This window comes from Myotis lucifugus, unplaced genomic scaffold (assembly GCF_000147115.1).
Source record: "Myotis lucifugus unplaced genomic scaffold, Myoluc2.0 scaffold_66, whole genome shotgun sequence".
Taxonomy (NCBI): Eukaryota; Metazoa; Chordata; class Mammalia; order Chiroptera; family Vespertilionidae; genus Myotis; species Myotis lucifugus.
In genome coordinates this window covers 1,445,591-1,467,438 of record NW_005871114.1, presented here as the reverse complement: position 1 = coordinate 1,467,438, position 21,848 = coordinate 1,445,591, and the positions used below count along the sequence as shown (strand labels likewise).

The 21,848-nt window shown below is 55.7% G+C and overlaps 1 protein-coding gene across 1 annotated transcript in view; it reads right to left on the bottom strand.

Annotated features, from left to right (window-relative positions):
* CRTAC1 (cartilage acidic protein 1) overlaps nucleotides 1-21,848 on the bottom strand; it is a 116,084-nt gene that overhangs the window by 14,761 nt on the left and 79,475 nt on the right. The window contains exons 5-10 of the mRNA XM_023754827.1: nucleotides 20,213-20,369; nucleotides 11,308-11,442; nucleotides 7,918-8,063; nucleotides 5,311-5,447; nucleotides 1,253-1,335; nucleotides 411-511 (exon numbers count right to left, since the gene is read on the bottom strand). Coding sequence (XP_023610595.1) covers nucleotides 411-511; nucleotides 1,253-1,335; nucleotides 5,311-5,447; nucleotides 7,918-8,063; nucleotides 11,308-11,442; nucleotides 20,213-20,369 — 759 coding nt within the window. The remainder of the gene's footprint in view (nucleotides 1-410; nucleotides 512-1,252; nucleotides 1,336-5,310; nucleotides 5,448-7,917; nucleotides 8,064-11,307; nucleotides 11,443-20,212; nucleotides 20,370-21,848) is intronic.

Genomic DNA, 21,848 nt, shown 5'->3' with positions numbered 1-21,848 from the left:
CAGGCGTCAGCGGGGTGGGCGGAGGAGCAGGAACTTAGGGCAGAGACGTAGAGAGAGAGACGTGAAGGAGGAGGCAGAGGAAAGAGAGAGGAGGCGGCCGGCAGGAAGGTGAGCGAGGCAGACAGGTTGGCTAAAGTTTGAAAGAGAAACAGTGGAGAAGCGGGGGGGGAAAGTCAATAGACTCAGGAAAACCAGTCTGTGAAGTGCCCGTGGAAGGCAGAGGGGCGGAGGGCTTCTCCTGGGAGGCAGCCCTTCTGGGGGGTTTACGATGTTGCTGGGAGTTTTTTGCCTCCTCCAGGCCCCAGCTGTCCATTTCCTGCCATGGACCCCTGGCTCCTCTGCCCTCCTCCACCCTAGGCCCAGGGGACCACCCCAGGCTGGGCTCCGTGGGTCCCCCAGTCCATGCACACCTGATTCCCGCAGAAGACGGACAGCGGCTGAGCCATGGATTCTCCGTGGGACAAGATGAGGTCCAGCATCCCATCTCCATCGAAGTCTGTCACCACACCCCCTGCAACACACGGACTGCGCTCTGGCCATCGGCCGGGGGACCCCCGGGGCAGCCGAGTGGGGAGGTGCTGGGCCTGAGACTGTGGCTGCCACCCCCGCCCTCCCCTTTCTGTCAGCCACCTCGCGCTAGGAATTCACGGAAGACGGTTCCCTTTCCTTCCCTGGGGCTTCGGCACGGGAATGGGGGGTACTAATTATTCAGACCACGAGGACTTCTTTCTGGCCTCTGTGTTATATACGCCTGTGATACTGGCACAGTTTTCGTCAATCTACTAAGTCTTTGCATACACATGGTCTCCTTGGGTCCTCACTACTCCAGAGGTGAGAAGGCAGATGTAATTGGCCCCATGTTACGGATGTGGAGAACAAGGCCCAGACCAAGTACCTTTCTGAGACCGCTCTGTCTCTGACACCAGGCTGAGTGCCAAGAGGGGAGGGGCTAGACTTCAGGACCCCAGCCCCTCCTTTCTATCCCCTTCGCAAGGCATCGCCAGAGAACCTACTGCCCATAGATTCTCGGCCCGGCCCCGCCCCCAGCTGCCCTGGGACCGGGAGAATGAACCACCCTCTCCTCTGCTTCCTGCCTGACACTCTCAGGGGCTCCCCCTTCTCCACTCTTGCTCCTGCTCTAGGGTCTTAGCCCTCAGAGTGGGATTGGCTGCCTCATCCTTCCCTCCCTCGTCCCAGACAATGGGAAGCACTGAGATAGGGGAATGCAGGCTGAGCCCTGAGGTGCCCTCACCTGTGCCCCGGCCCTCAGGCTCCAAGGCATCGCCAGGATTGAGTTCCTCAATGAGGGGGTCACCGTGTTCCCTGCGGGTGACGCTGTAGGAGAAGAGACAGGCTGTTCATGGGTGAGTAACTAGCTGCGGAGGCCTGAGTCGGCACCTGGACCTAGAGACCTACTTCTTACTCCAGTCTCGGCCCCTGGAGCATCGCGGGTCCCACTGTGCAGGGGCTGCCACCTGCATGCCTACGGGGCCTCTCTTGGTTCAAGGCCCTGGCCAAACCCTGCCTGTTCCCTTCCTGGTTTTGAATTTTCTTTGTGATGAATGGATTTTTCCTTTTCTAATGGATGAGGTATAGACAGCCTGGGGAAGGCAGTTGATGGATGGGGAAGGGACAAGGGCACAGCTACCTTCAAATGACCTTCCCTTTCCTTTAAGTGGCTCTGGATTTTCAAGTTCTGGATGGTACCCAGGGTTCAAACCCCACTCAAATGCTCCCCCCGCCCCCCGGTCACCTCCAAGTTCTCCCTGGTCGTCCCGCTAGAGGCAATGCCTTTCTGCTCTGCCTTTATCACTTGCCTGGCCTTTATCACTTCCTGCCTTGTGTTAAAGCTTTGTATGAATGTGTCTTATCTCCCCGGTTAGACTGCGAGCTCTTTGCAGGCTGGGACCATGTATTATTCATCTTTGCATCTCCCACAGCATCTAACATCGTGTCTGGCTCTCAGAGCGCTCCAAGCACACGTCTGTGGGATACACAGATGAATTTCAGAGGCAAAGGGAGGAAATGGGGCCCTTTGGGTTGCAGGGGTTCTGTGTTGACTCGGAATCACAGTAATATTTGTTCCAGAAAAGTCCACTGTGAAAGTCCTGCTCTTTCTCCACGGAGCTGGCTGCTGCCGATGGCCGTGAGCTTTCTTCTCTAATTTTACTCACTTGTTAGATGCTCCCAGCCTTGGGTGCTCTACATGTGTGGGACAAATCTGGGGGCAAACAGGGGGCTAGGGGGGTTCTTAATTACCGCCCCCCCAACACACACACACTGCAGGTGACTGTTGTCCGCCCAAATCACAGAGTCACCAGAGGGCTGCGATGTAGCCAGTGCTTTCAGGAGGGGACTGAGTCCCCTGAGCTGGAGCCTATGGGGTGTGGACGGCAGAGAGCGTTGGTACAACTGCAGGGTGCCTGTCGGGTGAGCAGATGCCCTGAGTGATGCCCTCCATCCACACGGGGCGTCTGTGCTGACGTCCCTGTGAGCAGCGTGCCTGGGTGCACTTGGCTGTGTGCGCACCTGCTGGAGGTGTGTATGCCCCGGCCTGCTAACACCCCCTGTCCCTTTGACTCCTTGGGTCCTGCCGACTCCGCCACATCTGGGCAGAGGCACCCCTCGGTTCAGGTGACCAGGCAGGTAAGGGTTCCTGAGGATAAAACCCAGCAGTTCCGTTGCATATATGTATTCGCTGAACAAGTTCTTCTGCAGCAACTTGTGTGTGTGCTGGGCACGGCGTGGGGGCCTGTGCTATGCTGTGCATCAGGGAGGAAGAGCTCAGGACCCATGACCACAGGAAACCTCATGCAGAAAGAGTGCCGAAGGCCGACAGGGAGAGGGGCGAGGGGAGGGCAGAGCTGGGCAAGCTCATCCAGGTTTGGGTAACTGGGGCAGGCTTCCCAGGGGAAGGGCTGAGCTGAGACAAGCATCCTGAGTGAGTCCATGGCATTCAGACGTAGAGGCATTTGGGTTGCAGGGGTTCTGTCTGTGTTGGCTGTGTGCACACCTGTGTGGGCAGCATGAGGGTCCGGGGCTGGCACAGCCCAGAACGGAGAGAAGCTGGGGGTGCCTGGTGCTTAGTGGTAAACGGGGAAGTGGGAGTGTGGAGGCCGGGGACAAAGCTGGTAGGTGTGGGATGTGCCAAAGAGGAGGCTTCTGAAAGGTTTCAAGTGGAAGAGGGGTGTGGCCAGATTTGCCTTTTCAACTGCTTGCTCTGCAGGACTAGACACAGGGAGAAGGCTGCAGGTGGGCACAGGAATCCCTAGGGGAGAGAGTGGGGGTGGCAGAGGGTGGAGAGATGAGAACAGATCAGAGGCGTGTTTAGATGGGTAAGTGGTGTGAGCGTGTACATCCAGTCAGTGCCTGCTGTCTTGCCGTTATTAACAGGGCCCCTTGTGCTCTCATGAAGCTTCCGGTCTGGGTGCTGCATTCCGTGGTCATCCTGAGCGTTGCTGGAGGACCTGCTGACGCAAGCAGCTTTGAGGCTCCAGTGCCTCCTACACGGAGACCATGTTCCATTCAGGACAGGGACGGGTCGGGGCTAGATTTCCAGTTTCCAGCTGCGTGGGGGCCTCAGTTGGGTGCTCAAGACCCAACCATCTGCCAGGGGATTTGGGGCACAGCCATGGCCCTGGAAAGTGGCTTCCATGGCTGCTGTAGAGACTCAAACACATGAATTCATGGGGCAACTGCGTGGTGACACTGAGGACAGCCCTGTGCCAGCCGGCCCTTGGGGTTGCCCAGAGGGAGGCTGGGAGGGGGGCCGGGCAGGCAGGCCGGTGGGTAGAGGAGGCGTCTGGGTTCTTGGACCTCAGAGATGAGAGCACTGGGCTCCTTGGTGATCAGGGGCCCTGGCAAGTGACACTTTATTAGCCTGAGAAGGAAAGCAGTGTCTCTGTTAACGAGTAATTGATCTTCCGCAATTAATCTGGAAGTTGTGAATAAGCTTTTTGCAAGGCACCTAATTAGTAAATCTGGTGCCTCCGGGGGGTGATTACATCCAGCCAAAGATTGATGCTTTGTTAATACTTATATTTTAAATGCACTTAGTCACAGCTCTCACCTTTTATTAATAGTTGGGGCCCTCCTGGAGGAGGGGATGGGACCTTGGGGAGCCCAGCAGGTGATCTGACCCATTTCCTGAATCCAAGGCCCCTGGCCTACCCTTTTCTCCACACCTGGTCCTGAGCCCCATTAGCATGTTCCATACCAGGGACAGGGCCATCTTGGTTCTGAGGCTTGTTCCCCAATAGTGGTTCTCAAACTTTATGCCTGATGCCTAATGCACTTGTTAAAACTAGAGATTCCACCTGGCTGGTGTGGCTCAGTGGTTAGGCATCGACCTATGAACCAGGAGGTCACGGTTTGATTCGGGTCAGGGCACATCCAGTCAAGATTGCAGGCTCGATCCCCTGTGTGGGACGTGCAGGAGGCAGCCGACTGGTAATTCTCTCTCATCATTGATGTTTCTATCTCTCTCTCCCTCTCTGAAATCATATATATATATATATATAGCTTCCTGGGCCTCACATCCTGAGATTCTGATTCAGGAGATCGAGGTGGCCCCTGGGCTTCTACTTTAAGTAAGAACTCTGGCATCCTGAGATTCTGATTCAGGAGATCGAGGTGGCCCCTGGGCTTCTACTTTAAGTAAGAACTCTGGGTGACCCAATGCCAACATTCTCCGGACCCCTCTTAGACAGTGTTGCCTCCACAAACCCAGTCCTGCCTGCCTAGGCACAATGCCCAGATGCTTGCAGATTTCTTTCACTCGGTCACTTCATGTACTCGTCTACCATCAAGGTCTCACCCAGCATTTCCCAAAGGATGTCTTGCAGAGCACCAATCCCAAGAGAAAAATCTTTGAAAAAAGTGTTTTGTGGTCAAATCTATTTGGAATATTTTATCCACCTTTTGGGAAGTAAAAATACTTATGGTCATGCTAAAGGCTCTGAGAAGTCCTGCAGTAAAAAACACACCTGCCTGTATTTGCTTGACTCAAGCATAAACAGATTTGACTCTGTAACCGCTTTTTGTGTTTTTTTCTGGGCACACTTTGGGCCATATCCTTCTGCCCACTATCCACCCCCGCCCCCCCCACCAGGAGGCCCGCTTGTTACTCAGCATTCACCCTCCATGCCTGCAACCTCTTGCTCAGTCTCTGTTCTTCCCTCCTCTCTGTTCCTTCATCAGGGTACCATCTTCCACCTCAGCCCTTGGGACGCCCCTTCTGAGTCCTGCACCTTCCTCCTGACCCCCCAGCTGCCAAAGGTGAGTGGGCATGAGCCTCGCTGAAGCGTCTACCGGAAGAGGCGGTTGGCTGAGGAGCTTCGGTGGGCGAAGTTGTTGAAGAAGATCTCTAGCTCCTGGTCGTTGTCAAAGTCGGCGGCGATGACTGTGCGGACAGGGGAGGGCATGGAGAACTTGGGTGAGGCGATGTCCTGGGAGGAGAGAGGCTTCAGGTCAGCAGACAGATACGTGGGAGATGGGAGCGGGTGAGAGGGCGACTGTCCCCCTGTGTGGGTGTGCATGCACCAAGATAAGGCAGCTCGACCTAACGCCTCCTCTCTCACCTCCCAGGGAAGGGACCTGGGGGCCTGTGCTGAGGACCACAGAAATCTCAGGCTGCTTGTGGAACAAGGAGGGAAGAGGGATAGTTCCAATTCACATCAGTGAAGCACTGGGCTTTTCCTGATTGCTATCACATGTAGCCTTCTCACCCTCACCCGAGGAAGCACAGACATTAGCATTCCCATTTCACAGGTGAGGCAATGAGTCCTGGAGAGCCCATACTCGTAGCTAGTAAGTGGGGCCATAGCCAAGGCGTCTGATTCCAGGTGCTGTGCCCTTTCTAGTACACGTCCTTACTCCTCCTTGTGAGAGTCAGAAGCGGGGTGGATACAGAAAAGGGCTGTGCATTGGAATCCAGACTTCCCTGCTGACGAGCTGTGTGATCTTAAGGCAAGTTACTAAACCCGTCGGATGCCACTTTCCTCATCGGGGAATAGTAACAGTGGCCCGGGTTCGAGGGCTGCGTGGAAAATGGCTGGCACAGAGCGGGCAGGGCTAGGTCTCCGGCAGCCTGTCCTGGCCTTGCTCCTGCTCTCAGCCTCATGGAAGGGGGCAGAGGCTGCCTTCGGTTGCATTTTTGCTGCCTCTGTTTGATTATGTTGTTTCTTGGGGCGTCTTTTGACGTTTTTAAAAAGACATTTGCTTTGGAAGGTTGCATAGATGCTTGTCCATGGCTCAGGGGGACCCCAGGCTCTGGATAGCCCAGCTGGGACCCTAAAGTGTGGACAGGGCCTGGGAAAGGGTCCTAGGTGTGGGGTTTGCCTTGGAAATAGGAGGAGTGCTGCCTGAATCCCAGGGCCCACGTGGAGAGGGCTGGGAAGGGCAGTGGTGTTTCTGGGAGTGCCCCTCTGCCCCTCGCCTAGGCCTGCCCCTGGGCCTCGTACCGCAGGCTCTCTCCGTTGGCTGCAGGAGTGAGCGGCCTGGGACTGCTGGCGAGCTGCCTGCTGTGGGGAGGCCAAGGAGGGAGGCTTCCCCATCAGCTCAGTAACGAGGCTGATGAAGAGCCCGGCCAGCTGGCCAGGGAGGGCTGCGCAGGGCCTTAAGAGCCGGGGAACAAAGAGGACTCAGTATCTCCAACTCGTTATGATGCTATTGATCCTGTAAAGATGGAAACCTGCATAGCCCCCGTGGGGCTGACCCCCGGGACGCCTGGGCTTCCAAGATAATGTATGTAAAGTGCTTTGTGCAGTTCCTGGCCCATGGAAGGCACTTGATAAATGTGGCATCTGTTGTTATTATTATTATTACTATTGCTCCTGTGAGCTCTGGGGAGGAGCCATCAGAGGGTTGGCAGGGTTCGTCACTCTCGGCACTGATACTAGGGCTGGGCCGTTCTTCGCTGGGGGGCTGGCCTGTGCCTTGCAGGCCATTGAGCAGCATCCCCGGCCTCTGCAGACTAGGTGCCCGCAGCATGCTCTGCCCATTGGTGACAACCGGGAAGACATTGCTCAGTGTCTTCGGGTGGGGTCAAAATTGCTACTGATTGAGAACCTGAGTTAGAACAAAAAGCTGAATAAAAATCATCCACATCCCAGGATCAGTGGCCCGAGTTCAGGGCACACCTCCTCCCCACCCAGCGAGCTGGCTCTCCAGCCTCTGCAGGGAGCGAGCAGCTGGGCCTGAGCACCCCAGGGTGGCTGCCTACGGGTAGGGAGCTGGCGGAAGTCACCCCAACACAGGTGCCTAGAGACTTCCCTGGGACCATGGAACCTCAGGTAAACGCTGGAACTTTCTCACTCCCTTAGGGGTTTTTGGCAAGACCCGGGTACCTCCAGGGCAACCCTGACTCCCCAAGATCAGCTTCAGCCATTCATTACCCTTCTCGAGAAAGCCCCAAACTCCAGCTCATCAGGCTGGTGGCACCTCCATGACCTGCACAGAATTCGTGGCCTCCCCGTCTATCTGACAGCTCAGAGAGGGCGCACAGAGTAGAGAGGCTTGCCCACCCTCTGCCATTTGTCCTTCGGGGGCAGCTGTTGGATCTGTGGCCTCAACCTCCTCCACCCCTACTCCCCACTGTACCCTTGGCCGGGACCTCATTTTGCAAAGCTCAGGCAGGGGCTACAGACGGGGTTTTCTGCCGCACCCAGAGCCTCCTTTGCTCTGCCCACCTTGGGGGGCTGCCCTCCCTCCTCTGCTGCTGGCTCTCTCTGCTCCGGCCACTAGAGATGCTACAGCAGCCAGGGCTAGAGTCCATCGTTGTCCCCCAGATGCTACCTTCCTTGTGGCTCCCCACCCCACTCCCAGGCTCTGCCCGGTGGGCGGCACAGGCGGGGCTGCCATCCCAGGACCTGCAGGGCCACTCAGTGCTGGGTGGCGGAGAGAGAGGCCCCTTCTTACCCGAAAGCGGACCTTCCCGTGGGCGCTCATCTGCAGATAGAGGCGGTGGGGGCCGTTCCAGTTGCCGTAGACAATGTCCACTTTGCCGTCGCGGTTGAAGTCCGCCAGGGCCACCCCTCGCCCGTGCTGGTGGGGGTCGTCCACACCTGGGAGGAAAGGCAGGAACCCTCAGGGCAGCGCCCCTGTGGCTCCAGAGACACGAACCTCGCAGGGGCTCTGTGATGAGCAACAAGGGAGGTGGCTCTTTGCTGTCCCCGCCCCTTGGGATGGGGAGACACAGTTGCACGTCTCAGAATTTTTCCATAGCGGGTGGGAGGTGGGACGGCCGTCCAGCTGCGAAGGAATCAGAACCCTGTCTTCAAGCATCATTTGCCCAGCAGGCACATTATTTTTACTCAGTTTTGGGGCAGCCTCGGGGAGACTCGGGAAAATTCTGGAGCACTGAAGCTCTCCCCAGCCACCCCAATACTACCACTTGGACACATTAAGTTGACCAGCACTCTTCCACTTAAGTCTCTCAGTGGCTCCCCAGTACTCTTGGGTCAAGTTCAAATTGCTGCCGGGGTGGGGGGGGGGTGGGGGGTGGGGGGGGGGTGGGGAGGACAGGTCCCCGCCCACCCTGGTTGGTCTTTATCTGGTGCTCTCTGCCTCTTACTCATAAGCACTGGCCATCCCATGTTCCTTTCGTTCCTCAAATGAACCAAGCTCTTTCTAGCTCTTGGGTCTTTGCTCAAGCTGGTCTCTCCTCCTGGAATGCTCTCTTCCTGGCTCGTGGGTCCCTGGCTCCCTTGTTTTCCTTCTGCGATTAGCCACCGTGTCACCTCCTCAGGGGAGCCTTCCCTGGTCACTCCCATGAGAACAGCCCTTCCACCCACTGTCTTCTCCCCGACAGCCCCCTCCCCCGTTCTTTTCCTTCGCTGTGCAGATCACACGCATAATCACGTTCCTCTGGGCTTTGCTTGCTTAGGGTCAGTTTTCCTCCTGGTCCTCAGAGACCGCCTTCGTACTCACCTGCGTTCACACGGCATCTGTCTCGGTGCCTGTGGTGACTTAGTCGTTTTCAGTAAATACTTACTGAATAAATAAAGAGGCATAAATAATTCACCAGGAGGCAACTGGGGATGTTGGTGACAGCAGAGGAAAGACCGCACCATGACAGAGAAGCCCACAGCGTGCCCTGTGCGGTCTGGGGGCGGAAGCTGGTGTGCCCAATGTCACCTGCTCATGCTGCCCTTGAATCTGCCAGTGGCCAGCGGGACAAAGCTGATTCTGGGGGAGGATGGAGGGGGGTTTTGCCCAGGCGGCCTGACCTGGCTTGCGCAAGGCAGACACGTTCCCTCGGGCCAAGCCCGGAGCTGAGAGATGGTGGATGCGGCTCTAAATACCCACGCTGACTCTTTCGGGGGACAAACTGCTGTTGGTCATCAGGCCGTCAGAGATGGCAGGCGACAGGACAATATAATGGGGAGTGGGAATCACAGACCCGAGGACACAGGGAGCTCTTGCCAGCTGCAAACAGAGAGAAACTGAGGCCGGGAGCCAGGAGAAGGGGGGGTGCCGCCCACCCAAGGGCCTTGGAGGCTGAGCATCCTCTGGGGGAGAGGGTTGAAGGGTGGGGGTGGGAGATGTGGGGGAAGAGGCAGGGAGAGCCAAGCTTGAGAAAGAGGGTTTGCAAAGAAATGGGGGTGGCCTCCAGCCTCTCGGGTTAATAACCCATTAATTCTCTGCAGAACCCCCAGCCCTAACGTCAGTGGCCTTTTGTGTTGGCCCATTTCTCTCCTACCTACGAGGCACCTTGACAAGGAGCTGGTTCCCTTTCACGGGAATAATCGGTACCGGCTGCATTTCACAGCAGCATCTGTTTGGGTGATGAATGCCCTCTTGACATGTCTTGTTAAACCCCTGCAATCATTCTGACTTTCAATTACGGCGCCTCGCACCTTTCCTCTCTCCTCCCGCCTGCTACCTTCTCCCACTCCAACTCGTTGGCTCACCTCTGCTTCCATCTCTTTAACACCTTATCAAATCCTCTAGGTTCTCTCCACCACCACCTCACTTTCATCTTATGCTTTTCAGCAATGAGAAAATTTGCTGCCAGAGTGTACAGCTCTAGGAGGGGTGAGCTGATGGGGAAGACAGGCCAGGGGAGCTGCCTCCAACTTTAGCTTTGCCTGGAAGGAGAGGGAGAGGCAGGATGGGGAGCTGACCAGCTACCAGTGTGTGTGTGGGGTGGGGGGTGGGGGGGGGGTAGTGGTCAAAACGGAAACTCTGAGCAGAGCTGGGGAGAGGTACTCTTATGGATTGGCACAGATGCAGGGATCTGATGCTCCTGCAGGTGCTGGAGCTTGTAAGACCGTTGATCTATGACTCTAGGTCCCTGCTCACCCCTTCTTCTGGAGGCCAGGGATTGTCCCTAGGCCACCAAGAAGGAGGGGAAGGCAAATCTTCCATTCATGGGCAAGGCAGGAGGGCCTGAGCAGGGGGAAGTGGCTGGAGGGCAGACTGATTATATCCATCAACTGTTACTGTGTCCATTCTATCATTCAGCAAAATGTACTGGGTGACCACTACAGGCCGAGCGTCACGTCAAGAATGAATAGTACAGAGCCCGGTCCTGTAGACACAGAGATTATTACAGCAACGTAGGAGCCTGAGTGAGCGCTACATGCCAGGGCAGTGGGAACACAGAGGAGGGAGTGCCAATCCCTGCCGGGCGGCACAGAAAGGCTTCCCTGATAACACGCGAGCTGAGTTCTGCAGATAGAGAAGGGAGAGAGGGCACCTCAGGCAGAGAGGACAGCAGGTGCCAAGGCCCTGGGGGAGAAAGGGAAGCAGAACTAACTGGAAGCCTGGAGTCTGATTTTGAGTGAATTTTATCCTGTTTCTTATGAGAGCTATTCGTGTCTTTGTCTGCGTCCCCGGCTAGAATGGCAGTGCCTTGTGTGCGTGTGTGAGATAGGGTGGGTATGGTGGCCTTAGCCTCATTCAGGTCAGCGTCCCCAGCTCAGCACCAGCCTGGTGGTTAGCAGGAGCTCAATAAATAGCTATTGGATTGAACTGAATGCTTAGGGTACATGTGGGGAGGGGACATGGAGAGAGGGGAATTGATGCTGAGACTTAAGCAGAGCTCAGAGGGACATGGGTCTATTCAAGCTGCCGGAAAATGGAGAGTAATCAGGAGTTCCAGCAGCAAACACCCCTGTGGCCTGAACCATGGCGGGGGCCGGGGGGGGGTGCAATTGGAGATGACAAGCAGCGTTCCCCTGTGTGGGGCAGAGGATGACTGTCCCGCTCTCTCAGAGGCCTGTGGGTCATGCTAGAGGGGGCGGGGCAGCCCAGAGTCCCTATGGGTCCGGGGACCGAGGGACACAGAGCAGCAGCTACACTTACCAGCGCTGGCAGCTGCGTCCACGAAGGTGCCGTCACCCCGGTTATGGAAGAGGAAGTTGGGCCCATTCTCGTTGTCACAGAAGATATCCGAGGCACTGCTGCTGAGGATGGGGCCCACGCTGACACCCCGGCCCCCTGGAGAGGACATGGACCACAGTCAGTGGCAGAAGCAGCGCCCGTTCTGTGTGGAGGACTGGCTGCCTGTGAGGCCTACTGCGATGCCTCAGGAGAGCCTTCCAGAGGCTTCCCTGAGCCCAGATCAGGGCTTGAAGTCCCCCAAACCCATGTGGAGGGTGGCCACACGGATGTTGAGGCAAGTGAGGAGCAAGACCAAGTCACCCTGTGCTAAAGGATGAGTCCATGAGCAGAGAGATGGCTGACTTACCACAATCCCTAAACCCAGCTCTCACCATGCCTGACACCCCACCCACACCCCAAGTCACACAGATGTGGGGCGAGTTCCTGTTCTAAGAATTTATGGGAATAGGCTCCAGCTATCGGTGCAAGATGCTCACCCTGCTTTGTTCGACATTGTGAGCGACTGGGAACAACCTGCATGTCCATCAACAGCAACTGGCTGTTGGATTACGGTACGCCCATATGGCGAACCATTCTGTAGCTACTAAAAAGACGGTGTGGATCCATATGTATGGACTTGGAGGAGTGCCCTTGACACATTTTTAAGCAAAAAGCATTTCAGCCCTAGCTGGATGGCTCAGTTGGTTAGAGCCTCGTTCTGTACACCAAAAGGTTACAGGTTCAATCCCCCAGTTGGGAAGTGTACAGGAGGCAATTGACCGATGTTTCTTTCTCACCTCTCTCTCTCTCCCTTCCTCTCTAAAAATCAATGGAAACATGTCCTTGGGTAAGGATTAAAAGGGGAAAAAAAGCAATTTGCCAAGTAATTGTATTGTGTGATCTTACTTTTCTTAAAAAAAAAAAGGAAAATACATGATTTTTCTGAACATGTGTGTGCAAACTTGTTCTTGAGTGTGGGAAAAGTGGGAAAAGCTGCACCCTGAGCCACCTTGGCTACTGGGTGGGATCAAATTTGGGGAAGGAAGAAAAAATGATGGTTGGCCTTTTTTGTGAATGTCTTTATATTGTTTAGCTTGTTCTAACAAGAATTGTTTCTTTAGTTTAAAAGAAAAACATCCAATGAAGTATATTTAAAAAAAAAAAAAAGAAATCAAGCCAGCCAGCATTAAGATCTGAAGTCTCCAAGATCAAATTTGGGCTACCCATGTCAACAAGTCCAATCTTTAGACATCTTGAACAAACCACCCCAACTGGTGGGGTTCAAAAAAAGCCCTGAAAACCACACCCAAAACATAGGAAATACCATGCAGAAAACAGCCTGACCAGGACCAGGACATGGATTCTAGCCCCAGCGTGGCTTTTTACAAGACTTTGGGCAATTTGCGTTACACTTTTAGCCTCAGTTCCCTCATCTGCAAAATGGGAATAGTGTGGCCTGCTTTTGCTGCTTCTGGGTTTTTTAGGGGATCAGGTGAGATGAACTACGTGGAAGGTCTTTGTGAATCCTACCACCCTGCTACTCGGAGTCAGGCTTTCGGACCCGCCGTGGGGGCATCACCAGGGGCTTGTTAGAAATGCAGGTTTCAGAATGGTCAGGCCTTGCATTCCCACAGGACCCAGGGTGGTTTCTGCGCACAGTGAAGTCAGAAGTGCTAAAATGAAGGACTTTTCAGTGCAGAATAATTACACGGGAATCAGAAGAACTTGATTTGTTTTGAACAACAGAGAGCTCAGGCAGACACGAGGGATGCTGGGCCAGGCGCTCCCTGCCTGCTGCCTCTGGGTGCAGCAGAAGTTTCCACAAGGCGACTGTGCCCGCTGAGGATGTGGGTTTTCCTGGTCTCCGGGCCCCTCCTGTTCTCCGAGAGAGGCCCCGGAAGGAAATCAGTGGGCCTTTCTCATCTGGGCACATAGGGGGAGCCTAACCACAGGCCGGTGTTTGGGGACACGGGCCTGGTGCCTCCCCATTCCTCCCGGGTAATCTAATTAGCTCTCAAAGAGAGCCCGAGCCTCATAAAAATTAAGCCACTAAGTCCACGACGCTGCTGGGGAACATCATTCAAGATGCGGCCAGTGCTTTTCATTAGGAGAGCCCCAGTGCGGGGCGGGAAGCTTTCAGAAGCCGTTCCTAAAGCCAGTGGGAGGGGTGCTGGGCCACAACCTGGGCACCGCTGCTGCCCATTCAGAGGAGCTGCTGAGTGGCTGTTGGCAGCTGTCCCTGCCCTGGTCCTGCCAGACTCCATCCAGCCCCGCAGCAGGCCTTGCCGGAGCCCCTGGAAATTCCAGGTGGGGCTCCGGGACTTGCCGCCATAACTCCATCCTTCTTCCCCCAGCATCCTCCAATTTCCTCTCCGCCTCTGGCTCCCAAGCTGTGACACATTCCCTTCATTTTCTACAAAGCAGGTTATTTCCCTCTTGGACAAATTTCTAAATCTTTCTAATTAACTAATTGGGTTGGGTTGAAGCCTTCCACCATTTGTAACCTGTAATTACTAGAAAATTGCCATGGTAACCACACTACTAATTAGTGACAATTTATTGCCATGGCAATCAGGCCATAACAGAGATGTTACCCACAACTCCTCCTTGGCAAGTTTGCTGCACAGTTGGGAGCAGGTGAGTTGACATTGGGGGAGCTGGCCTCTTGGGCACTGGCTCCAGCAGCCTCAGGTTGGGGGGACGGGGAGGAAACCTGGGGTCTGAGGCAGGGGCAGCCAGATGTCTGTACCCCACACTGGTGCCGCAGGGGAAACTTCTCCCAGGTCGATCATGTAAATCTCCTTTAAACCAATAAAATCTATCCATCCCAAGTGCAGCCTGACACTCCCACTCCCGGCCTGGTCAATGACAGAGGCCCTTACTCAGCAAATATCTTCTTCCTGGACCTTCCCTCCTCCCCAGCCTCCCCCCTCCTCTGTCACGCCTCCCTGTCCCCGATTCCTAAGGTTTTGCACACACGTTATGGGGCCGCCCAGAGGGCAGTCAGGAGCATCTTTATCTGGCCTAGGAGAATGTGCCCCAATACTGATGTCTACCTGACATCGTGAGTCCTTATCTACTGGAGGCAGGGTGTCCTCTTGGGGACAAGCAGTTCCCCGTTGGGGCTGGGAGGCAGCACTGCTGGTGGGAAAGACTGAGGGGCAGAAAGTTCGAGCTGTGTGACCTTGGGCACGTCACTGGGCCTTTCTGGGCATCTCGTTTTCTCACAAGAGAAAGACTGATCATGATAATAATAGTCTTTGTCAGGGCTGTCCCAGCGGGTTTTGGAAGGTACCCGGGAAAATGCCAGGTGCCACACAGTCATTAGCTGGGACTATTTCCCACCTGCTGGGTGAGTAAGGTCCCTTCCAAGTTCTCCTGGTTCTGCTGTTGGGTGTGGATGCTGCTCCCTGCCCACCCCTTCCTGAAGGCTTCTCTGCCCACCAGGCGGGGTGAGAGGCGGAGTCACGGGAAAATGTGTCCCCACGGCTCCCTCTCCCTCCTGCCACATTCTGGCACCCCCTTTGATGATTTACTCTTTGGGCCTGAGCCCCCTTCACCCTCAAAAACTGCACCCCTCAACCTCTGAACCCTGTACTTGGGTGATGCAGACTCAAGTCCTATTGGGGTGTAGGTCATCCACCTCTCAGACCACATCTGGGTCAGCACACGGGGGTCCAGGGTGTAGGGTTGTGGGGTGAGGAAGGGAAAGAGGTTTGGGGGGAGAGGGTGTGCGCTGCTGAACTGCCCCATACTACGGGACTGAGGACCAGGGGACTGAGAGGCAGGGGGACTCTGTGCTCAGGGAAAGACTCTAGGTTCTTGCCCCGCCTCCGCACCCTCTCTGGCCACGGGAACTTGGGAGTGTGCTCTCCGGACCTTGGTCCCACTCCCTGGGAATGGGTGGGGGGATGAAATCTCCAAGGCTCCTTCCACCTCCCTCCTCAGTGCATCCCTCAGGCTGGGCTGCAGGATAAACATGGTTGGGAGTAGAATCGTGGGCCCATCTAGACTGGGCACCATGAGGCTCGGGTGAGGCCTGTCCACCAAGGAACTTGGACGTGTGAGAGCAGTCTGCTGAGACCTTGATAGGAATATGATGCTGGTGGACGCCAAGGCTTACAGGCTGCCAAGCACATCCAAGACATTGTAAAAGAGTAGCAAAGGTGCTAGAAGATGTAGGCGTGGAGGAGTGGGCAGTGTGCATGTATGTGTGTTGGAGAAGGAGGGGTGAGGGTAAGGGCAGGATGGTGACAGAGTCTCACCCTAAATTTCCTGAAAGTTCTAACACGCAAACACACTGTGTTGGTGCTAGACTTGCCTGTCTCCCCCGGAGCCTCCGTGAGCTGTCAGATGCTGGGCAGGGTTCCGAGTGGACCAGTGAACAGGGCATTAGACAAGGACATTCCCGCTGCGTCCCCAGTCCTTGCCCATCCCTGCAGGATGCTGAGAGGCAGGTGGGCAGGAGGACAGGCTCCAGCATTTGTCTGCTGGGATTCCTACACCGGGGGCACCGGGTGGTTGCAGGAGGGATGCTGATCCTCACTGTGCGCTGCCCCCCTCCACCCCAGGCAGTGAGGGGCTGGAAGAAGCTGTTTCAGGAGAGAGGACAGGTAAAGGAGTGGCAGGAGTCGCTCCGCTGGCAACCTGTTGTTCAGTCCTGCGTACCAGGTACTGTACACGTTTCATCTCACCTCACCTTGCCTAGGTGAGGAAACGGAGGCCCAGGGAGGCATGACAGCAGCCAGCAGGCAAGAGATCACAGTTCAAACCCGTGTCTGGGTGCCCCCGAGCCTAGGCTATTCCCACAGTGCTCTCTCCAACCCTTCTGCTAAAGTTCCCTCTTGGCAGAGGAGCCATCTGTATTTCTGTAGCCAGGCTTGACATTTCTTTAAAGGCTCTTATTTTAGCTAAAGAAAACGTGTACCAAATTGCATTTGTATTGTATAACATATCTGTGTTTGTTTTGGAAAAAAAAAAGTGATGTCCCTTCTTGTCAATCATCTAATGCATCTGATAGCCTGTGTATCTCAGGGCTTTGGGTACCCCTGGCAGGGTTCCCGGGCCCTGGCTGAGGGGCCTGTCACTCCAGCCCAGACTGTCCCTGGTCGTCAGATCTGGCTGCACTCCCGCTGCAAGGCCAGAGCCCCCCGCCCCCCGGGAAGCTGGGAGGCTCGGCGGCCCCCGCTCTGCTGCCCCTGGTCACCTCTCCAGAGCTGGCTGGTGGGGACCCGCCAGAAGGCCTCAGCTGGGCTTTAGGCATCTCCGTCTCCTCCAATAATGACTTCCTATAAATCAGACCTGCCCTCGCTTTGTTCTGCACTGCTCCCAGCCAACAGCGAAATTCCCCACCCAACACCATAAATCCACCTTCATTTTCTTTCCAAATTTCTTTTAAGGCTTCTTTAATCACCACCTTGCAGCCCGGACAGATGCTCCCTTAAAGGGTGGGGCCAAAATGCAGAGTTCCTGGGGAGGGGTGGAGTTTGGGGGGAGGAGGGGAGGCAGGGTCAGGAAAAAGGGAAGAGATGGATTCGGATGGAGACAGGGATAAAGAGGCCCATGTCTGTGCCCAGGGCTGGGCACCTCGTTTTCTCACAACAGGGGCTGCAGGGTAGAGTTGGGGGGCTTGGGCACACATGGAGAATGCCTCCAGGGCAAGGGCTTGGCCTGCTGGCTTTGTGCTTCACCCTGTGCCCAGCATGGTGCTCCTTACGCCAAGGAGATGCGCAACAGAGGGTCCTCGCATCACTGTTGGAACTTCAGGGGAGCAGTGTGTTGCTGTTTGCTACACTTGGTGGGCACGGCCTGTGTGCTAGGCCCGGTGCCTGGCACGTCCCATGTTTACCTCCTTTCATTCTCACAACACCCCCATTTTTCGGGGGAGAAAACTGAGGCCCACAGAGGGTAAAATCCTGCCTCCACTGCTGCCTGGAAAGGACATGGTGGAGGCAGGATCTGCACCTGGTCCTCTGGCTCCAGATGTTGTCCTGGCAGCTGTTAGATGGCTAGTTCAGAGTGCTCACAGGGGCTAAGAGACTTGCCCAAGGTCACTTGGGCCCCAGAGGCAGTGCTGACCTCTTAGTCCCCACCTTCCCCCTCCTTGGATTCCATGCCAGCCTCTGTGATGGGGAGAACTAACTCAGGATTCCCATGAAGGGTAGTTCCCCGCACTGCCCAGGCTCCAAGAAGCTGTGAGCAGCTGAGGAAGCCAGGGCTTGGGATTTCTCATCGAACCAGAAGCCATGGGGTGCACTCTTGGCTCTCCTAATGTCCCTCCAGGGGCCCTCGAGTCCCCCAAATCCCCCGAGAGCAGGCACGCTGGCCGCTAGATGGCACTGTGACCCAGCAGAGCAGCAGCCGCCCGCAGAAGAGACAGTCTGGAGAGGTCTCCCCTCCCCCTCCAGAGGAGCCGGACAGCCAGTGCGGGCAGTGCCACCACCCGGCCGGCTGACCTGGTTGCTGGGCCTCCCCCTGCTGCCCTGGCCACCCCAGGCCAGGCGGCTGCTTCAGCCACAAAAATCAGGGACCACATGAAAGTCTGAGTGGCAGTCCCTGGGGCTGTGTTCCCCTGGGGGCGGGCCTTCCTCCTTCCCCAGCCCTCTGTCTTGCAGGCTGGAGCAGGATTCTCAAGCTGGAGGTCATCGGAAAGGTCAGCCAGTGGGGGCGGGGCTGTAACTGCTAGTGTCTCTACACCCTCCCGTGTGACCTTGGGCAAGTCCCTTCTGCCCGGGGACCTCCGTTTGTTCTTTTGTAAAACGGGAAGTTCTCTGAGGTCTGTCCAGCAGATGGGGGCTGTGTGGCTTGGCTCCTGGGACCTGCGGCTCCCTGACTGCACAGCTGGCTGTGGCTTGCTACCCTCCCAGCCAGCTCAGGGCCCTGCACCTACTGCCTGCTTCCTCACCCCTTGCCAGCCCCACGGCACTGGCCATGTGCCAGAGCCTCGGCAATCAGGCTGGGCTGCGGTGGTGGTCCTTACATTTGGGGTCCATTCCTGGGATTCAGGGGGGTGCTCAGGGCTCGTTTTCCAGCCAGATGTCCACGAGTTGTTAACGGAATGACAACAGGGCCTGCCGGGTAGAGTTGTTGGGGGGCTTGGCAGACAGGGAAAGGGTGGGCTGCGGAAGGCGGGCAGACATAATAGTAACTTGGTGGGCCAAATACGTTCTTGTCAGCCAAATGGCTTTTGGAGGTCTGCAAAGCTGCTCTAACGTGTCCTCTGGGCACGCCAGCTGCCCCGGCCCGCCTGTGTGCTCCACAGAAGCTGCCGTCCCTTCCTTGAGCTGCCCGGTCCTTCCAGCACAGCCCGGCACAGTTGGCTGGTGCTCCCGCCCCCATCCCCGCTCCTCAGCTGTCTCTTCTTGGTCCCCTCCTTCCCCCTCCTCGGTTCCTGCCAGCCTCTGCCAGCCCAGCCAGCGAGAACAATGTCCCCTTCATGCTCAAACCCGGCTAGCACCTCCTGAATTCTTTCATTCTGTGTGGAACCCTTTCCCAGACCTCGCCGCCCCTCCATCTCGTCATTTTCAAGTGCTACATCTCCCTGGCCCACCCTCCTCCTCCTGCAGATCAAGGCACTTAATTGCCAAGCCAGCCCAGTGCGCAGAACTGGGACCTATTCCGGAAAACAGATTGTACAAATCTAGGCTGAAGCTCCTGCGTGTTTATTCCTTTTCCCGGGAAAACATAGTTTATTACTGACACTCAGCCTTTCCTCTGCACATCCACGTGCGGAGCTCTGGAGGGCTCTGCCGGGCTTGAGCTGTGCAGACGATTTTATTGTCTAGTCATATGTTCCCACAAACTTTGTCAGACAGGCCGACATCCATCTCCCCCTTTCACCGAGGTGGAAAGCTGGCTGGAGGAAGGCATCATAAACTCGGGGGAGGCTGTGACAACCCTTTCTGGGTAGGAGAGTGGGATTATGCCACCACCCCGGTGTCTGGAAGCAGAGGGGGTGGGGCAGCCCAAATGACCCTCCAGTGTCTTCCCAGCCCCAGGATTCGGATGCAGGCAGGCTGCCACCCTGGAAGTCTGTGGTGCAGACGGGGATGGCTATATTGGGAAGGTCGACCAATGAGAGAATTTCTCCGTCCAGAGGGCGGATGCGGTGTGAGTGAGGCTGGAGTTCACGTGAGAAGTTGTTGTGCACAACTCTGGCTTCCTGATTTCTGGCACCCAAAACAGGAACTGGATGGCTCTGCCATCAGCAGTCTATTGGCAGATTGTCAGAGTTTAGTCAGCAGCCGTGCTGGCATTAGAAAAACAGCCTTCCCTAGAAAGATCTCCCTGTCAGAGACTCTGACAATTGGCCCCCCATCCAGAAAGATGGGGGTGGAGGGGGGAACAAGGCGGGGGGAGCCTGCCTTCCAAAAAAGTGTGGGAGAGGTTTTGGAACAAGAGCACAATTCTTTGAGCCCAGTTATCCGAGACGGGACCCAGCTGAAGCTCAGGGATTTAGCTAGCACTCAATTCCTGGCTGCTTATGTGTGAGTAAATAATTTCATCTGCTGCTTGGCAATAAAGAATGCTTTCAACCTCAGCCTTTGTGACTTGCCCGTTTTCTCCTGCAGAACCTGTTCACCCGTCATGTGGGTCACAGCAGGGAACGGGGCGAAGGTTGTAAGGACAGGTGATGTTACGGTGTTCACACCTTGTGTCCTCTGTGCCCCAAGGGGCCCCCTAAAGCCCTCACCTGCCAGGCATCTCGTCAGCCCGTGGAGAGGCACTGCTGGAGGAGCCCTCTGCGGGTGGAGGGATGGAGTAAATCTTCATCCTCCCTCCCCAGGGACACCCACCCATCTGCTCCTGTGGTCTCTGATGAACTAGCCCCTCCCCAGCCCCAGCCCCGACCCCTCCGGCTCGCAGCCTCCCATGTCACTCTGCATACCTGTATACTTGCTGACCCCAGCCTCAGCAGCCACATCTCTGAGCGCCAGAATGCCCCGGGAGAGGTCACTGGCCTCGGGGTCCATTTCAATGAGGGCATCAGGGCCCACATTACCGTAGGCATAATTGGCGATGTAGATAGAATAGCGTCCGGAGCCCTGAGGAGGAAGGGAAGGAGGTGAGCAGGCCCATCTGGGCTCATCGAGGTCTTCCCCCCAGAAAGCAGTTCTCCCCCTCCTCTCGCAGGACCACAGCTCTTTTACGGGGTGGGGTTCTTCTCCCCGGGTCTGGTGTGCAACGGCCTTGCGGGCTGTGCCCTGCACGACGCCAGAGTGCTTTTCACGGAGGCTACAGAGGGCATGATGCCCCTGGAGTCCCACAAAAAAGCCACCCTCCTTCTCTCTATCCTGTTCCAGAAGAACACATCTCTCCCTCTCCCCCAAACCACCTTTTTATAGACAATTTTCTAATGTGCCTCCCTCCAGCTGAGCTCTCTCCAGCTGCCAGCCAGGGTAGCTGCTCAATAAATATTTGCTGATTGATTGATCTACCAGTTCCCATTATTCTCAGTCTCTCTCTCTCTCTCTCATTCAAGCTCACTCCAGCCAAGATGACAAGCAAATTCCTGAGACATCTCCCTCCCCCTGCCCACCCTATACTTCTTCATTCCTCTAGGTAGCACGGGAGGCTCGGATACGCAGGGGTCCTCCTTCCCTCCTCCGTTCCTTTGTCTTCCCCACATTATACAGAAAGACATATTGTACTGCTTCTGCCTTTATAACACGGCCTCAAATGCTTTCCCTTTGCACGCTCCTTGTTGCCGTAGTCATTCTCGTCTGTAGTCCGCACCACTGCTGATGAGACGGTCTGTTCTGCCCATCATTATAATGGTGTTATTTCTCCACTGGATGCCTCCTCTCCCCCAAGAGACCCACACAGCTTCGAAATCAGTTTTCTAGCTTTCCTCTCACCCCTTTCAACATTTCCCTCCAATTAATCAGATAGTAGATATTTCGTGAGCTCTAACTACATGCAAGGCGCTCTGCTCTATGCACTTAAAGTCTTCATTCTTAGGTTGCTTCCAGTCGGGTTTAAAGGCAAGCCATACACACAAAACTGCTGAGTCCAAGACAAGAGTGTGCTCTGTCAGCCCCTCTTTTCAACTCTCCCGCTTGCTTCTATTTCTTACCCATAGACCCCATGGGCAGAACCCCGTTCCAACTAACCGGTCACTGACTTTATCTCTTCTCTGGGACCATTTTCTCCGGGAAAGCTAATTAAGAGCCACTTGGTGGGTGAGGCCAACAAAGGACCTCAGGGTGTCCTGGGGGATGCTGACACATCAAGAATCATACAATTATATATAAATGTTATTTATATATAAAAATATAAATACCTGGTATTGCCTACTTGCTGACCCCAGCCCCAGAATGCCCCAGGAGAGGTCACTGGCCTCGGGGTCCATTTCAATGAGGGCATCAGGGCCCACGCTACCGTAGGCATCATCATATGTATATGATTGAGAAAGTGTGTACAAGATTTCCTGGGTAACAGAAGAGGGGCTCCTACCCCAGAGGAAGGGCACCTAGTCATTGGAAATTCAGAAAAGGTTTTCTAAGAGGAGCATCAGCCAGGTG